Genomic DNA, 17,089 nt, shown 5'->3' on the forward strand with positions numbered 1-17,089 from the left:
AGTAGTACTAACCACTGTGCCACCGTGCTGACGATTAGGGCCACCTCACACCATTTTACAGGCAATTAAATATTTTTTCAAAGTGTAATCACTATCTTAATGCAGGAAATCCAGCAGCCAATTTGCACAAGGTCCCACAAACACAATTTAGCCATGTTCGTTTAGGGATAATCACTAGCAGGTATGCAGGGGCGGGGGCTGGAGAAGCTTCCCTGCTCTTGTTTAAATAATGCCATGGGATCAGTTACATCCACACGAGACTGCAGACTTGCTTTAATGTCTCATGTAAAAGATAGTGGGCGGGATTCTCTGTTCCGGCAGCCGGCCAATGGAATTTCCCATTGTTGGCACCCCCACGGCATCGGGAAATCCGCGGGATCCCGCCGACGGAGATCTCTGACTGCAGCACTCATCAGTATCTGGAGTGTCAGCCTCGACTCTGACTCAGGGGCGAGAGTCGGCTTTGTCAGTATTACCAGGGCAAACAGTGAAATCCTCAAAAATTACATCCAGATGTTTGTTGGGTGAATCGGAAACTCCCTATACAGCAAGTGGCTCTGTTCCAAGTCCATTAACAACTGATGAATCTGTTCTTTTTTAAAAAAAAGTATTTTTATTGGAATTTTAACACAACATCAACATTTACATAGCACACAAATTTAAAAAACAGACCAAGAACAACAAGCACATCAACAACATGTATATCACAGGTCGTCCCCGCATCTGTGACCATAGCTTTCATAATCACCTTTCCTTAATTACAATGGTGTACATAGTTACAAAGGGAACCTTTTATTTACATTCAAAGGTTACTAATGTGGGACTTCCTACCACCAAATACTTGTCTTTTTTAAAAAAATCTTTTTATTGGCATTTCCCATATTTATAAACAATTGTGTATCTACACAACACATTTTCTCGCCCGTGCTAATTTATTATATAGAGAGGTTTAGTTTGTCCTTCGTTTAACTGACCCTATGTGCATTGCATTGCCCTCTGGATCGGTCTAACCGGTGCCCCCGTTGGACCAACCCCCCCCCCCCCCCCCCCCCAGCTTTGGCTGTGCTTTTCTTTTATCTTCCGGACAGAGTGGAGAAAAAAAAAGAAAAAAGGGGGGAGTAGCCTCCCCCCCATATCTCTCGTGGTTTCCCCACCTTCCTTCCTTCCCACCCTGGGTTGCGCAGTCTTTTGGTGCCACATCTATCTTGGTGTGTTTTTAAAAACATCTTTAGGTTACTCCTCGTTGTTGGCCTCGAACAGGTTTTGGAACAGACCGACAAACTGCCCCCAAGTATCCACGAAGCCTTCCTCTGACCCTCGTCTGGCGTACTTAATCTTCTCCAGGGGGAAAAGTTCCGAAAGGTCAGCGAGCCAGTCTGCAGCTGTGGGTGGTGCTGCCGATCGCCAGCCGAGCAGGATTCTCCAGCGTGCGATTAGGGAAGCGAAAGCGAGGGTGTTGGCCCCGTTCCCCATGTGTAGCTCTGGCTGCTCCGATATCCCGAAGATTGCCACTATTGGGCACAACTTCACCCTCACCCCCACAACCTTGGACATTGCCTCGGAGAAGGCTGTCCAGAACCCAGCAAGCTTGGGGCAAGCCCAAAACATGTGGGTGTGGTTGGCCGGGCCCCTCTGGCACCGCTCACATTTGTCCTCCACCTCCGGGAAGAACCTGCTCATTCGGGTTCTGGTCAGGTGCGCTCAGTGCACCACTTTGAGCTGCATTAGGCTTAGCCTTGTGCAGGAGGAGGTGGAGTTCACCCTGCTCAGTGCTTCGCTCCAGAGTCCCCATCCTACCTCTGTCCCCAGTTCATCCTCCCATTTTTGTCTGGTCTCGTCCAGTGGAGTCCGGGCTCTGTCCAGTAGCTGTCCGTATATTTTCCCACATAGGCACAAGCAATGAGAAGGGAGGGGGGCTATCAGGTCCTCCAGTAGTGTGGTTTCTGGGACCCCAGGGTACCCTACTGTCTCTTTGCGGAGGAAGTGCTTTATTTGGAGGTGTCTCAATTCCTGTCCTTTTGCTAGCCTCCACTTCCTCGTCAGTTCGTCTGGTGTTGCCAGTCTGTGCCCTACGTAGAAGTCCCCAACCGTCAATGTGCCCCCATCCCGCCTTCATCTTTTGAAGGTGGTATCCAGCATGGCTGGGGGAATCTGTCATTGCCGCATATGGGAGCCATGGGGGACATTTTAGCTATCCTGAAGTGTTGTCTCAGCTGGGTCCACGTTCTCAGCGTGGCCGCTACCACTGGGCTCGTTGTGTATCTTGTTGAGGAGGATGGAAGTGCTGCTGTGGCCAGGGCCCGGAGGATCGTTCCTTTACAGGATGCCTCCTCCATTTGTACCCAATCGGTGTTAGGTTCTTGTACCCATCCCCTCACTCTTTCTGCCATTGCTGCCCAGTGGTAGTATTGTAGGTTTGGTAAGGCCAAATCCCCTTTGATTTTCCTTCTTTGCAGTGTCTGTTTGGGAATTCCCGGGTTCTTATCCCCCCACACAAACGCCATGATTAGACTGTCTACGTTTTGGGAAAAGGCCTTGGGGATGAATATCGGAATGGATCTAAACAGGAAGAGGAACATTGGCAGTATGTTCATCTTGATCATCTGCACTCTCCCCGCCAGGGAGAGTGGGAGTGAGCCCCACCTTCGAAGGTCTCTTCTTACTTCCTCCACCAGGCTGGTCAGGTTCCACTTGTGGATCTGTGTCCAGTGTCTGGCTATCTGGATCCCCAGGTAGCAGAATCTGTTCTGGGCTGTTTTGAACGGGAGCCCCTCCAGCTCTCTCCCTCCCCCGTTTGGGTTCACTGGGAATGCCTCGCTTTTGCCCAGGTTAAGTTTGTAGCCCGAGAAGGTTCCAAATTCTTTCAGTATTTGCAGTATTGCCTTCAGTCCCTCCTGTGGCTTCGAGACATAGAGGAGCAGGTCATCTGCATCGAGTGACACTCTGTGCTCTCTATCTCCTCTCCGGATTCCCTTCCAGCTTTTCGCGTCCCATAGGGCTATCGGCAGAGGTTCGATCGCTAGCGCGAACAAGAGTGGGGACAGGATGCAGCGCTGTCTTGTTCCTCTCTGCAGCTGGAAGTATTTAGAGCTGGTGGTGTTAATTCGGACGCTCGCTTTGGGAGCATTGTACAGGAGCCTCACCCAGGCGGTGAATCCCGCTCCTAGCCCAAACTGTTCCAGTACCTCGAGGAGGTATTTCCATTCGACTCTGTCGAAGGCCTTTTCTGGAGACGATCACCTCTGGTGTTCTCGCCCCGGAGGAGGTCATTATTACGTTCAGCAGCCGCCTGATGTTCGCTGTGAGCTGCCTACCCTTGACAAAGCCGGTTTGGTCCTCTGCGACCACCTCTGGTACGCAGCCCTCCAGCCTTTTGGCCAGGACCTTCGCGATTATTTTCACATCCACGTTCAGCAGTGAAATGGGTCTGTATGATCCGCATTCCGTCAGGTCTTGAGGATGACTCTGTTCTGATAGATCATAAGACATAGGACCAGATGTAGGCCACTCGGCCCATTGAGTCTGCTCCGCCATTTAATGAGATCACGGCAGATCCTCAACTCCACTTTCCTGCCTTATCCCCATTACCCTCGATTCCTTTACCGATTAAAAATCATCTGTCTATCTCAGCTTTGAACATACTTAATGCCCCAGCCTTTACAGTTCTCGGCGGTAAAGAATTCCACAGGTTCACTCCCCTCTGGGAGAAGAAATTACCCCTCATCTCGAAACACAATTGAGAAGAAAAACTGTGAGCGGAAGTAATAGGCAAAGCTAATAGGTGGAGCAAATAACAAATCACAAGAAAGATATGCCATGTTAATTAACAGACAACAGCTCCTAGCACTTACTGTACTTACTGATTTAATTGATAGGGAAACTATTTCACCCTACTATCGCTTCCAGGCCGGAATCATTTGTGTAATCTCATCTACCTATAGCTAGTTTGAGTCAATATTTCCCAATTGCTGACAGCACCATCAACAGTTCACAGCTGGTCCTGATTAATTGGGAATGTCAAACTTCTGGCTGAAATAAGAGTCTAACTACAATTTAAAAAAATCTTTTTTAGAGTACTCAATTTGTTTTCCCCAATTAAGGGGCCATTTAGAGTGGCCAATCCACCAACCCTACACATCTTTGGGTTGTGGGGGGGTAGGACTCAAATATAAATTTAACCAAAATGGCAGCCCATGTCAGAGCTAGTGCACATCAATACAACAGGTGTGGGGACTTCCAGTGGCGGCCATGGAGTGAGTGGTCGCACATTTGGTGGCTCCCGCTCAAGGTCGTATTTTCCGGTCCTTTCCCCGTCTGAAGTGCAAATGTTTTGGATGGAAAGTGTGGTGTTGGGTGTTCTGACACACAGATGAGCCAACACGGTTGTATATGGTACAATGCTATTTTATTTAAACTTACTATGTACAGTTTTGTCTTGACACTCTGCACGTGGGGATTCCCTGTTTGTGATTTTGCAACAGCTCTTCTCCGTGTCTTTGTCCCCAGACCTACTGACCACCAGGTGTCGTGCTCGTGCTTTTTATGTGGTTGGTGTTCTTGTGTGTGATTGGTTGTGGTGTTGTGTGCTCTGATTTGCCTGTTGGTATGTCCATCATGATGTGTGTGTTTGAATATCATGACATCCCCCCTTTTTACAAAGATATGTGCCTACGTGGTAATAAATATGATCGTGTCGTGAGTGCATCTAAGAGTGTGTGTGTGTCGTGTACAGCATGTGCATATGACGGAACTATTTACATGGGGCGATGTCGGGTGCGTCACATGAACCAAGTTGTACCATAACATAACATGAATGCGAACGAGAGAAAAAAAAAACTTGAACAGTTGTCCAGTCAGACGATATCTGGAACGATAAACAACAACAGGTTATCATGTAAAATTGTGCAACTTGTTAGACATATGAACGGTATTATAAGTCCAGTCTAATGGGCTTGTGACGAGTTCGGGTTGACCGCCTCAAGGGTGGATCAAGAACCACCGGCTGCTGTGCAGGCATGGCCATGGGTGGCGATGGAAAGGGCGTGATGTGCGGCAGCTCCACAAAGTCATCCTCGGAAGCCTGTTGAGGATCTGGCGTGTGCGTACTGTGTGGCTGTGAGCGTGGAAGTCGGCGAAGGGCGCGCCGATTGCGGCGATGCACTGAACCATCCGGCATGCGAACCAGGAACGAGCGGGGAGCCACTTGTCGGAGGACTTCGGCCGATGCTGACCAGCCACCATATGGTTGATGGACGCGTACTTTGTCTCCGGAGGACAGGGGGGGCAGGTCCGTCGCTCGTGTGTCGTACCGACTTTTCTGGCGATCACGCTGCATTTGCATGTTCCGAAGAACCGTCTCATGGTCTGTTGTTGGTGCCAGGATGGAAGGTACCGTTGTCCTGAGGGAGCGACCCATTAGTAGCTGCGCTGGCGAGAGACCCGTGGATAGCGGGGCCGATCGATAGGCCAGCAAGGCGAGGTTAAAGTCCGATCCGGCAGCAGCCGCCTTGCACAGGAGCCGCTTGGCGATGTGGACACCCTTTTCAGCCTTCCCGTTCGATTGTGGATGTAGAGGGCTGGATGTCACATGAGTGAAACCATATGCTGCGGCAAAGGACGACCATTCACGGCTGGCGAAACAGGGTCCATTGTCTGACATGACAGTCCTTGGAATGCCATGGCGAGCAAATGTTTCCTTGCAGGCCCCAATGACTGCGGACGACGTCAGATCATGGAGAGGCATGACTTCCGGGTAGTTTGAGAAGTAGTCTATAATAACGATGTAATCTCTGCCGAGCGCGTGAAATAGGTCAACACCCACCTTCGCCCAGGGGGACGTCACCATCTCGTGTGGTAGAAGCGTCTCCGGAGGATGCGCCGGCTGAAACCTCTGACAGGTTGTGCAGTTGAGCACCATGTTGGCTATGTCTTCATTAATACCCGGCCAATATACCGCCTCTCAGGCCCTTCGTCTGCATTTTTCGACGCCCAAGTGGCCTTCGTGTAGTTGATGAAGAATCATCTGGCGCATGCTGTGCGGAATAACGATCCTGTCTAATTTCATAAGGACCCCGTCTATGTTGGTAAGGTCATCTCGCGCATTATAAAACTGGGGGCACTGCCCTTTGAGCCACCCTTCCGTCATGTGGCGCATCACTCGCTGCAGAAGGGGGTCAGTCGCCGTCTCTGCGCGTATGTGGGCCAGACTAGGATCATCAGCTGGCAGATTTGCTGCTGTCAGAGTTACGTGTGCCTCAATTTGACGCACGAACCCCTCCGCATCTGGTGGTGTGCTCACTGCCCGGGAGAGAGTGTCCGCCACGATGAGATCCTTCCCCGGAGTGTAGATCAGTTCGAAATCATACCTCCTGAGTTTAAGTAAGATGCGCTGGAGGCGAGGGGTCATGTCGTTCAGGTCTTTGTTAATGATGTTGACCAGGGGGCGGTGGTCAGTTTCAACCGTAAATCGTGGCAGGCCATACACATAGTCGTGGAACTTGTCCAGTCCAGTTAACAAGCCCAGGCATTCTTTTTCTATTTGCGCGTAGCGCTGTTCGGTAGGGGTCATGGCTCGTGAAGCATATGCAACTGGGGCCCATGACGACGTGCTGTCTTTTTGCAGGAGTACCGCTCCAATACCAGATTGGCTGGCGTCTGTTGAGATCTTTGTAGGGCGAGTCGTGTCAAAGAACGCCAGCACTGGTGCCGTGACCAGTTTGTGCTTGAGCTCCTCCCATTCCCGCTGATGCGATTGGTGCCAGTTGAATTCTGTCGATTTTTTTTACGAGATGGCGCATATTCGTTGTATGAGAAGCCAGGTTGGGAATGAACTTCCCAAGGAAGTTGACCATGCCCAGGAATCTTAGGACAGCCTTCTTGTCAGCCGGCCGTGGCATGGCTGTGATGGCGCTAACTTTGTCTGCATCGGGACGGACCCCTGACCGTGAGATGTGGTCCCCGAGGAATTTCAGCTCCGTCTGGCCGAAGGCACACTTCGCACGGTTGAGACGCAGGCCATTTTGTCGTATGCGGTGAAGACACGTCGTAGACGATGCATGTGTTCCTGCGGAGTGGTGGACCAAATGATGATATCGTCCACATATACACGTACCCCTTCGATGCCTTCCATCATCTGCTCCATAATGCGGTGGAAAACTTCAGATGCTGAAATGATGCCGAATGGCATCCGGTTGTAGCAGAATCTGCCAAAAGGGGTGTTGAATGTGCATAGTCTTCGGCTGGCCGGGTCCAATTGGATCTGCCAAAATCCTTTGGACGCATCCAATTTGGTGAATATTTTGGCTTGCGCCATCTCGCTGGTGAGGTCCTCTCGTTTCGGGATGGGATAGTGTTCCCGCATGATGTTGTTATTCAGATCTTTAGGATCTATACATATGCGGAGCTCGCCAGAGGGCTTCTTTACACAGACCATGGAGCTGACCCATGGCGTGGGCTCCGTGACCCTGGATAGGACCCCTTGGTCCTGAAGATCCTGCAGTTGTAACTTGAGGCGGTCTTTGAGTGGCGCAGGAACCCTGCGAGGTGCGTGAACGACAGGGATGGCGTCCGGTTTGAGTCGAATCTTGTACGTGTATGGCAATGTCCCCATGCCTTCAAAAACCTCCTGGTTGTGAGCAAGGAGGGAATGGAGATTTGCGTGGAACTCAGCATCCGGGAAGTCGGATATCTCATCTGGAGAGAGAGACATAATGCACTGTACCAGGTGAAGGACCTTACACGCCTGTGCGCCCAGTAACGAGTCTTTTGATGAGCCGACAACTTCGAAGGGGAGTGTGGCCATGTGCATCTTGTGAGTTACCTGTAGCTGGCAAGATCCTATGGACGGGATGACGTTCCCGTTATAGTCAACCATCTTGAGCCGGGATGGCGTGATGGGTGGTTTGACCTTCATGGCCTGGACTGCAGAATATGCAATCAGGTTGGCGGATGCGCCGGTGTCCAGACGGAAGGTGACGCGCGATCGGTTGACCGTCAGGGTGGCACACCACTCATCGGCTGGATTGATGGCATTGACCTTGTTGACATCGATGACGGAAACGCGGAAGGCATCCTGGTCATCTGCATCACTTAACTGGAAGGCTTGATGCGTGGGCTGGACGGTCCTGACTTGTCTGCGAGATTGTCGGGGATGTGCCGGATCCATGGGTTGAGCCGAACGACAGTGGGCAGCGTAGTGGCTCATCTTGCCACATCTGAGGCACTGTCGGTTTTTTGCAGGACATTGCCCTTTTAAATGTAGAGCTCCACAATTGCCGCACGTCATGACGTCACGGCGTTTGTTGCGCCACTGCGCATGCGCAGTGCGATCTTGCGGTGGGCGCGCCTGTGCAGTGCGTCCCTCGATGTGGCCGTTATTTTTGGCGCGCACCAGCGCGGGAGACCGCGAAAAGCGCGGGAAGCGGCCGCTGTCATCCGGGCCGTGGGTCGGGAAGTAATCGACGGCCTGGATGCGTTCGATGTCGTGGGCGGCCTGGCTTGCCGATTCGACGGCTGGGGACCCCCTCCGTGCCAACTCGGACGCCTGAAATCGGGCAAAACGGCAGGTAGCATTTTCGTGGAGGACACAGGCTTCCACAGCAGATGCTAAGGTGAGGCTTTTTATTTTGAGAAGCTGCTGGCGTAGGCCACTAGAGGCAACGCCAAAAACAATCTGGTCCCTGATCATGGACTCTGTGGTGGTGCCGTAACCGCAGGACTGCGCTAGAATCCGGAGGTGCGTCAAAAAGGGTTGAAAAAGCTCCTCCTTACCTTGCAGGCGTTGCTGAAAGAGGTATCTTTCAAAACTTTCATTTACTTCAACTTTAAAGTGCTGGTCCAGTTTGAGGATGACCGTGTCATATTTGGATTGGTTTTCGCCTTCTTCGAACACCAGTGAGTTGAAGACGTCGAGGGCGTGCTGACCTGCGTAGAAGAGGAGCATTGCAATCTTCGTTTCATCCGAGGCACTCTGTTTTTCGGTGGCTCGGATGTACAGGTCAAATCGCTGCCTGAAGAGCTTCCAATTGGTACCTAGGTTCCCCGCGACTTGCAACGGCTGCGGTTTGTCGGTGCGGTCCATGTCCAGAATGGCAGGTATCGATCCACTCCTGTACCATGTGGTGTTGGGTGTTCTGACACACAGATGAGCCAACACGGTTGTATATGGTACAACGCTATTTTATTTAAACTTACTATGTACAGTTTTGTCTTGACACTCTGCACGTGGGGATTCCCTGTTTGTGATTTTGTAACAGCTCTTCTCCGTGTCTTTGTCCCCAGACCTACTGACCACCAGGTGTCGTGCTCGTGCTTTTTATGTGGTTGGTGTTCTTGTGTGTGATTGGTTGTGGTGTTGTGTGCTCTGATTTGCCTGTTGGTGTGTCCATCATGATGTGTGTGTTTGAATATCATGACAGAAAGAGGTGCAGGAGTGGCTGTAGAAGGTGTAACTCCTCTGGTGTGGCTGGTGGTGGATCCACAAATAGGAGTGGGGCGAGAAGAAAAGAGCTGCTGGTACAGGATAATCTTCGTGGCGCGCCGCAGGTCAAGATGGCGGAGACCGAGGGGGCTGTTATGCCCATCCAGTGGTCAACAGAGCAGCTAGTGGAGTTTCTGAACGCTACGTTCAGCCGGCAGAGAAAGGAGGCCCTGGAAGACCTGGCCAAAGTGGTGGAACTGATTAGATCGGGGTCGAGAGAGTGGAGCAGAGGCTGGAGTCCCAGGGCCGGGCGATCCAGGAAGTGAAAGAGCAGTGGGGGAGCACGAGGAGCAGTTGGCCTCGTTGGTGGCTGAGGTGGGGGGATGCGGGAGAACCTCTCCAGAAGGCAAAACTTGGGGATTGTGGGGTGCCCGACCGCATTGAAGGCATGGGGGCCGGCACAGACGTGGCCAAAATGTTGGAGCAGTCGATGGGGGAGGGGGCCTTTGACCGGCCGCTGGAGGTCGACCGAGCACTGATGTGGAGGTCGCAAACAGGTGAGCCGCCAAAGGCGATGCTGGTGCGTTTGCACTGCTTTCTGGATAAAGAAAAGATTCTTCGGTGAGCGAGGCAGGTGAGGATGTTCACTTGCAAAGGGAACGAGCTGCGATTGTACTCGGACTTGGGTGCAGAACTGGTGAGGAGGAGGGCTGGGTTGAACCGGGTCAAGGCTGCCCTCTTTAATAAGGGGGCGAAGTTTGGGGTGCCGTACCCGACCCGCCTCTGGGTGACATTCCAGAAGCGTGAATATTATTTTGGCACGCCAGAGGAGGCGATGGAGTTTATGAGGGACAATGGACTGGCAGGAGAAGGAGGACAATGAACTTGAGGAGTTTGTGCGAATGTTTCTTTGTTCTCAGGAAACTTTTCCCCTTGAAATGTTCCTTTTGTTTCCCCCCCCCTACCAGGCTAGTCATGAGGAATGTGAGGGGGCTGAATGGGCCGGTCAAACGGTCTCATGTATTTGCTCACCTGAGGAGTCTGAAGGCGGACGTGGCCTTTTTTGCAGGAGACTCATTTGAAGATAGGGGACCAGGCAAGGTTGAAGAAAGGATGGGTGAGGCAGGTGCTCCACTCGGGACTGGATATGAAGACGAAGGGGGTGGCGGTGCTGGTGAATAAGCGGGTGGCGTTCGAGGTGGGAAAATTGTGGCAGATCCAGGGGAGAGGTTCGTGATGGTGAGTGGGAAGCTGGAGGGGTTGCCGGTGGTCGTGGTCAATGTTGATGGCTCAAATTGAGATGTAAATTTTATGAGGCGTGTGCTGGGGAAGATTCCGGACCTGGACTCACACCGGTTCATCATGGGGGGGATTTTAATATGGTTTTGAGCCAAGCTTGGATCGGTCAAGCCCGAGGTCAGGGAAGGTGTCAGCATAATCGAATGCGCTGAGGGAATGTGGAGTTCATTGACACGTGGGAGGTCACAGCCGCCTCGCTGTGGGAGGCGCTCAAGGCGGTGGTTCGGGGGGAGGAGTTTATTTCAATTCGGGCGCACAGGGAGATGGAGGAGAGAGAGCAGAGGTGACGAGGCTGGTGGAGGCGATTCTGAGGGTAGACAGGAGGTATTCGGAGGCCGGGCTGCTGATGGAGAGGCAGAGGCTCCTGATGGAGTTTGGATTAGTGTCCACAGGAAAGACACTGTGGATTCAGAGGCAGTATCAGCTGGAGTTTCCTAGGGTGGACGAGGAGTTGGTGCAGGGATTGAGGGCCCCTATCGGGTTGAGAGAGGTGATGGAGAGCATGGGGGCGATGCATCAAGAACAGGGTTTTGTTGTATGCGGACGACCTGTTGTTATACATTTCTGACTCTTTGGGTGGTATTTGGGGCATTATGGGGAACTTGGAGGAGTTTGGCCAGTTCTCCGGATACAAGTCGAACATAGGAAAGAGCAAGGTGTTTATGATTGAGACCAGAGGCAGGAGAGGAGGTGCTGGGGAAGTGTTTTAGATACCTGGGCATGCAGGTGATGCGGGGTTGGGTGCAGCTGCACAATTTCAACTCGACTCAGCTGGTGGAACAGATGAAGGGGGACTGCAAGAGTTGGGATGTGCTGCCGCTGTCGGGATGGTGCAGGCAATAAAGGTGACGGTGCTGCCAAGGTTCCTATTCGTATTTCAGGACCCTCCGATCTTTGTCCCGAAGTCGTTCTTCAAAAAGGTCAATGCGCTGATCTCTGCGTTTGTGTGGGCAGGGAAGAGCCCATGGTCAGGAGGGCTTTTTTGGAGGGGGGGGGGGAGGCGCGCTGGCGAATATAATGAACTACGACTGTGCGGTGAACATCGCCATGGTTAGGAAATGGGTAGTGGGGAAGGGGTCGGCATGGGGGCAGATTGAGATGGCTTCTTGTAGGGGAGCGAGCTTATGGGCGTTGTTAACAGCGCGTCTGTCGTTCTCGCCGGTCAGGCACACCGTGAGCCCAGAGGCGGTGTCGTCCTTGAGGGTGAGGCGGCAGTGGAGGCAACATTTGGGACTGGAGAGTGCCTCGGTGTGGGAACCGATCTGTGACAAGCATAGGTTTGCACCGGGGGTGGGACTGGATGCTAGGTTTCAGGGGTGGTGACAGGCAGGGATCGAACGATTCGGTGACATGTTTATAGGGGGCAGTTTCACAAAATTGGAGGACCTGGAGGAAGAGTATGAGCTGCCCATGGGGAATGGTTTCAGGCACCTGCAGCTTCGGAATTTTGTGAGGAGAGAGGTGACGTCTTTCCTTGGGTTACCGCCCTTGGGGTTGCAAGACAAGGTGCTGTTGAAGGAGGAGATATGGTAGGGGAAGGTGTCCGAGGTCTACATGGAGCTAATGGATTGGAAGGGGGTCCTGGTGGGAGACATAAAGCACAAGTGGGAGGAGGAGCTGGGAGTGGAGGTCGGGACATGGGCTGAGGCCCAGCGGAGGGTGAATGAGTCCTCGTTGTGTGCGAGGCTAAGCCTCACCCAGTTTAAGGTAATTCACAGGGCACATATGGTAGCGCGGGTGAGTAGGTTTTTCGAGGGGTTAGACGTTAGGTGCGGGCAGTGCGCGGGAAGGCCCAGGAATCACGTCCACATGTCCTGGGCATGTCTGAAGTTAAAGGGGTTCTGGCAGGGGTTTGTGGGCGTAATATCCGAGGTGCTGGGGGTGACGGTGGTACCGAGTCCGGAGGTAGCGACATTCAGGGTGTCGGAAGACCCGGATGTCCAGGGGGCGAGAGAGGCCGATGTCTTGGCATTTGCCTCCCTGATATCCCGGAGACGGATCTTGCCCGGAGACGGATCTTGCTTGGATGGAGGGACTCAAAGCCGTTGAAAGTGGGGGTGTGGGCAAGTGACCTGGCAAAATTCCTGAAGGTGGAGACGGTCAAGTTCATCCTGAGGGGGTCGATCAATGGGGGAGTTAAAACAGGGAAGGCAGGATGGGAGGTGAGGGTAGGGAGCAGGGGGAGTGCCGAGTGGATGTTGGTTATTTATAATGTACAATTCTGCTTTAGCTTGTTTTTATGAAAATACCTGAATAAAACATATATTTTTAAAAAAACAATAAAACAGGTATTTTCAACACACACCACAAATAGACACCTTTACCTTTTACAAGCTGCAGAAATTCAAGGTGACTAAAAACTGTGATTGGGGTCTCTCGGCTCCCACTGACCTTTGCACAAGCCAGTGAAGCAGTATCGGCATTGTTAGCCTGTGCAGTTTTTTCAAAACACTGGATTGATTATCAGCACTACTGAAGCAATTGTTATCTATGGGCAAGTAGGTCCATGAGCCTGCTCCACCATCGAATCCTGGTCACAGCTCCATTTTGCAGTCTGCTCCCCTTAACTTCTCTATAATTTGATAATCAGTCTAATAGAAAATGCCAAAGATTCACAATCCTCGAGAAGGAAATCCCTCCACACGCTGAGCCAGATTTTCATCTTTGAGGCTGGGAATCAATTGTCCAGCCATCCACAACTCAACATTGCAATCCCACTTGCTGGCCAACAGTTCCTACCTATGCTACCTGGTGGTGTGGGGTGGTGGGGATGGACTTGACTCCGGCCTGCCACCTCCTGCAGCAGGACAGAGGCAGGAATAGATGTGGGTCTATGTGGAGACAGCAAGTTTAAAAGGCCTGCCTCCATTTGCTGCAATATCCAGTTCTGGAGATAAATGGGAGGCCCCCTAACATGCCTACCTCACTCACTTCCTTACCCCTCTATGCCCCCAACTCTCCAATACTCATTCATACCCCCACCTCCATAACCCCTCATACAGTAGCTACTATATACAGAACTCAACAGCTCTATAATACCAAAGGGAAGTCTTTGAACAGCAACCCATAAAACTGTCCAATAAACTAGCTCACAGCCCCCTCATCAACAGTCCCAGATGAGCTGAATCTATTGGTGGGTTTGAAAGTCAGCCAAACATTCATAATGGAACCCCATTGCACAATTGTACAAGCAACGCCTGCCAGCTGAATCCTTTGGTGGAGTTGGAAGTCAGGCAAGCATTCATAACAGAATTCCATTCAACAACTCTGACAACAAAGCTTGCAAAGCTGAATATGTTAAAAACTTTTGAAGTTAGCCAGAAGCTCCGCTATCTGTCCAAGCTTTGAAACAGTCAAACAGTCGGCAGAGCTGAACTTCAATTAATACATGAAAGGGGAGGGGACAACTGATGCGGTTAAATCTGAATTTCAATATGAAATGGAAAGTAGCACTTTACACGATGAATACTGTACTCTAATACATCTGACAAAGTTTCCACTTTCACAATGCTATTCAATTTAATGGTCACTAACCTTAACAAAACAAACCCCAATCATCAATCTCGTTACTATGGAGCTTCCTGACAGGATCTCATTACTATAGAGCTTCCCGATGGGGGGATCCCATTACTATAGAGCTTCCTGCATTGGGAATCCCATTACTATACAGCTTCCTGACAGGATCTCATTACTACAGAGCTTCCCAATAGGGGGATCTTATTACCGTAGAGCTTCCTGATAGGGGGATCTTATTACCAAGGAGCTTCCCGCTTCGGGAATCTCATTACTACAGAGCTTCCCAATATGGGAATCTCATTACTATAGAGCTTCCTGACATGCTCTCATTACTATAGAGCTTCTTGACTATCTGGGTGTATCTTCACTGCTAACCTCTGCAATAGCCTTACAATTCTCACCTTGCAGTAAAGTTTTGTAATAGTGACAAACTGGATTGATGCACTTTCACAGACTCCATTCATGAATACAATTATTAATAAGAATTGTACAGCAGCAGCATGCATAGCTCCAAAATGTCCCTTTTCCTAAGAGGGCTCTACCCCCTGGGTGATTCCCTACTGAGTCTCCATTGGTCCCCGAGGCCAGGTGACCCGTAATCTCTTGTGTTGCCCTGTAAGGGATAATCACCACATCCTTCTCCATTTAACTCCTTTATAACATTTTGGATATCTAATTTACTCAGTCCTAAATTCTAACTAAACATTATAAACATGAGTTGGACAATTATAAATCGAATATTTGAGGGGTTTTCCTGTTTCTTGTAGGGTGGTGTAATTCTGTCTTCAGATGTTTCTACAGGAGCAACATTAACAGGAACGGCAATAACGGATAACTCTTCCAGCAGGGACAGTTCATTACTACTTACTTCCACTGAGCTATCACTTATGTCCATAACAGATTTATTAGGTACTTTGGTGCTACCGGGTTCGAAAACATTTCTTGATGGCAACACTGACTGCTGGAGTGTCTCTCTGTCCTCAAGTGGTTTACGAATGTTCCGTCGCTTCATGTTCTGATGGATATGACAGGGGTCTGGTCTCCGAGACAGTAATTCCCGGGATCCAACTTGATCCACTACCGAGGTTTCATATTATGTTCTTAAAATGGATTTTTTAATAATGCAGTGGTGGCGATTTGTTGACGAGATCTTGAGGCTTGTGCTCTTAAACAGAAACACTTTTATTGGTCAGCTTGAACTATATACAGTTCCAAATACAGTCCTGCATGGTGGAGCTGTTCCTTGCTCGCATATTTGTGGCTTTGTGCCCCCGAGGCTGAGGACGCTAAAAACTGCTGTCACTTAAAATGTTATTTGTCAGATGTATTCTCTGTGCCATCATTGATTCTTTTGCCTCATCCCAGGTGTGAATCACAGAGTTCCTACAGTGAAGGAGGAGGGCATTCTGTCCGTCAAATCTGCACTGACCCTCTGAAAGAGCACTCCACCCAAACCCATTCCCCAGCCCTATTCCAATAACCCCTTAACCTAATCTGCACATCCCGGACATTAAGGAGCAATTTTAGCATGGCCAATCCACCTAACTTGCTCACCTTTGCACTGTGCGAGGAAACCGGAGCACCCAAAGGAAACCCACTCAGGTGAGGAGAATGTCAAAATCCACAGTCACCCAAGGCCGGAATTGAACCTGGGTCCCTGGCGGTGTGAGACAGCAGTGCTAACCACTGTGCCGTGGAAAGGTTGAACAAGTTGGGTCTGTACTCATTGGAGTGTAGTGAATGTGAGATTAGCTTCATGAAATATCAAAACTTTTGGAGGGGTTTGGCAGGGTAGGTGCTGAGAGGGCATTTGCTAGTATTCGGAGTGCAGTTTCAGAATAAGTGGTTGCCGATTCAAAACCGGTTTAGATTTTCCCATCCCTGTCAGGGGGCCAGCATGTGACAGGCAGGTTTTTAAAAAAGGCTGGTGGAATTTGTTCTGGTATTTCTGTCCCAATTCCTGTTGGCGGCAGCCTTGAACTGCATGTAATAAGGGAGAGGGTCGTGAGCCAACATCCAGCTATCCCAAATTTATCTGCTCCATTATGGAAGACAGCATTTCAGACACCCCTCAATGTCCATGGAGTCAGACCGCATGCGACATGGCACCATTTGAGCAGATGTGAACCATGAACCATGGGAGAATCATGAATTGCAGCTTTGAACTCTTATGACAGGGAAGTTGAAAAATTGTTTGCAGCTTTGCATGTCATAACGAAATGTTATACAAAAACTTGTGTATGTTTTTAATAGATCCCCCTATTGGGAAGCTCTGTAGTAATGAGATCCTGTCAGGAAGCTGTATAGTAATGGGATTCCCAATGCAGGAAGCTCTATAGTAATGGGATCCCCCCATCGGGAAGCTCTATAGTAATGAGATCCTGTCAGGAAGCTCCATAGTAATGAGATTCCCAAAGCGGGAAGCTCTATAGTAATGACATCCACTTTTGGGAAGCTCTATAGTAATAGGATGCCCCTATCAGGAAGCTCCATAGTAATGAGATCCTGTCAGGAAGCTCCGTAGTAACAAGATTCCCAAAGCGGGAAGCTCTATAGTAATGAGACCCCCTTTCGGGAAGCTCTATAGTAATGAGACCCCCTTTCCGGAAGCTCTATAGTAATGAGACCCCTATCGGGAAGCCCGAAAGTAAAAAGATCCCCCCATCGGGAAGCTCTATAGTAATATGATCCTGTCAGGAAGCTCTATAGTAATGAGATTCCCCAATCGGGAAGCTCTATAGTAATAAGATCCCCCTATCGGGAAGCTCAATAGTAATGAGATTCCCAAAGCGGGAATCTCTATAGTAATGAGATTCCCAAAGCGGGAAGCTCTATACGAATGTGATCCCCCTATAG

At 50.4% G+C, this 17,089-nt stretch overlaps 1 protein-coding gene across 1 annotated transcript in view; it reads right to left on the reverse strand.

Moving 5' to 3' along the window:
* LOC140427340 (monocarboxylate transporter 13-like) overlaps positions 1-15,245 on the reverse strand; it is a 35,092-nt gene extending 19,847 nt beyond the window's left edge. The window contains 1 exon segment of the mRNA XM_072512891.1: positions 15,102-15,245. Within this exon segment, the coding sequence (XP_072368992.1) occupies positions 15,102-15,245 (144 nt within the window).
* Positions 15,246-17,089: the final 1,844 nt, after the last annotated feature.

The sequence above is a fragment of the Scyliorhinus torazame genome, chromosome 7 (assembly GCF_047496885.1).
Source record: "Scyliorhinus torazame isolate Kashiwa2021f chromosome 7, sScyTor2.1, whole genome shotgun sequence".
NCBI lineage: Eukaryota > Metazoa > Chordata > Chondrichthyes > Carcharhiniformes > Scyliorhinidae > Scyliorhinus > Scyliorhinus torazame.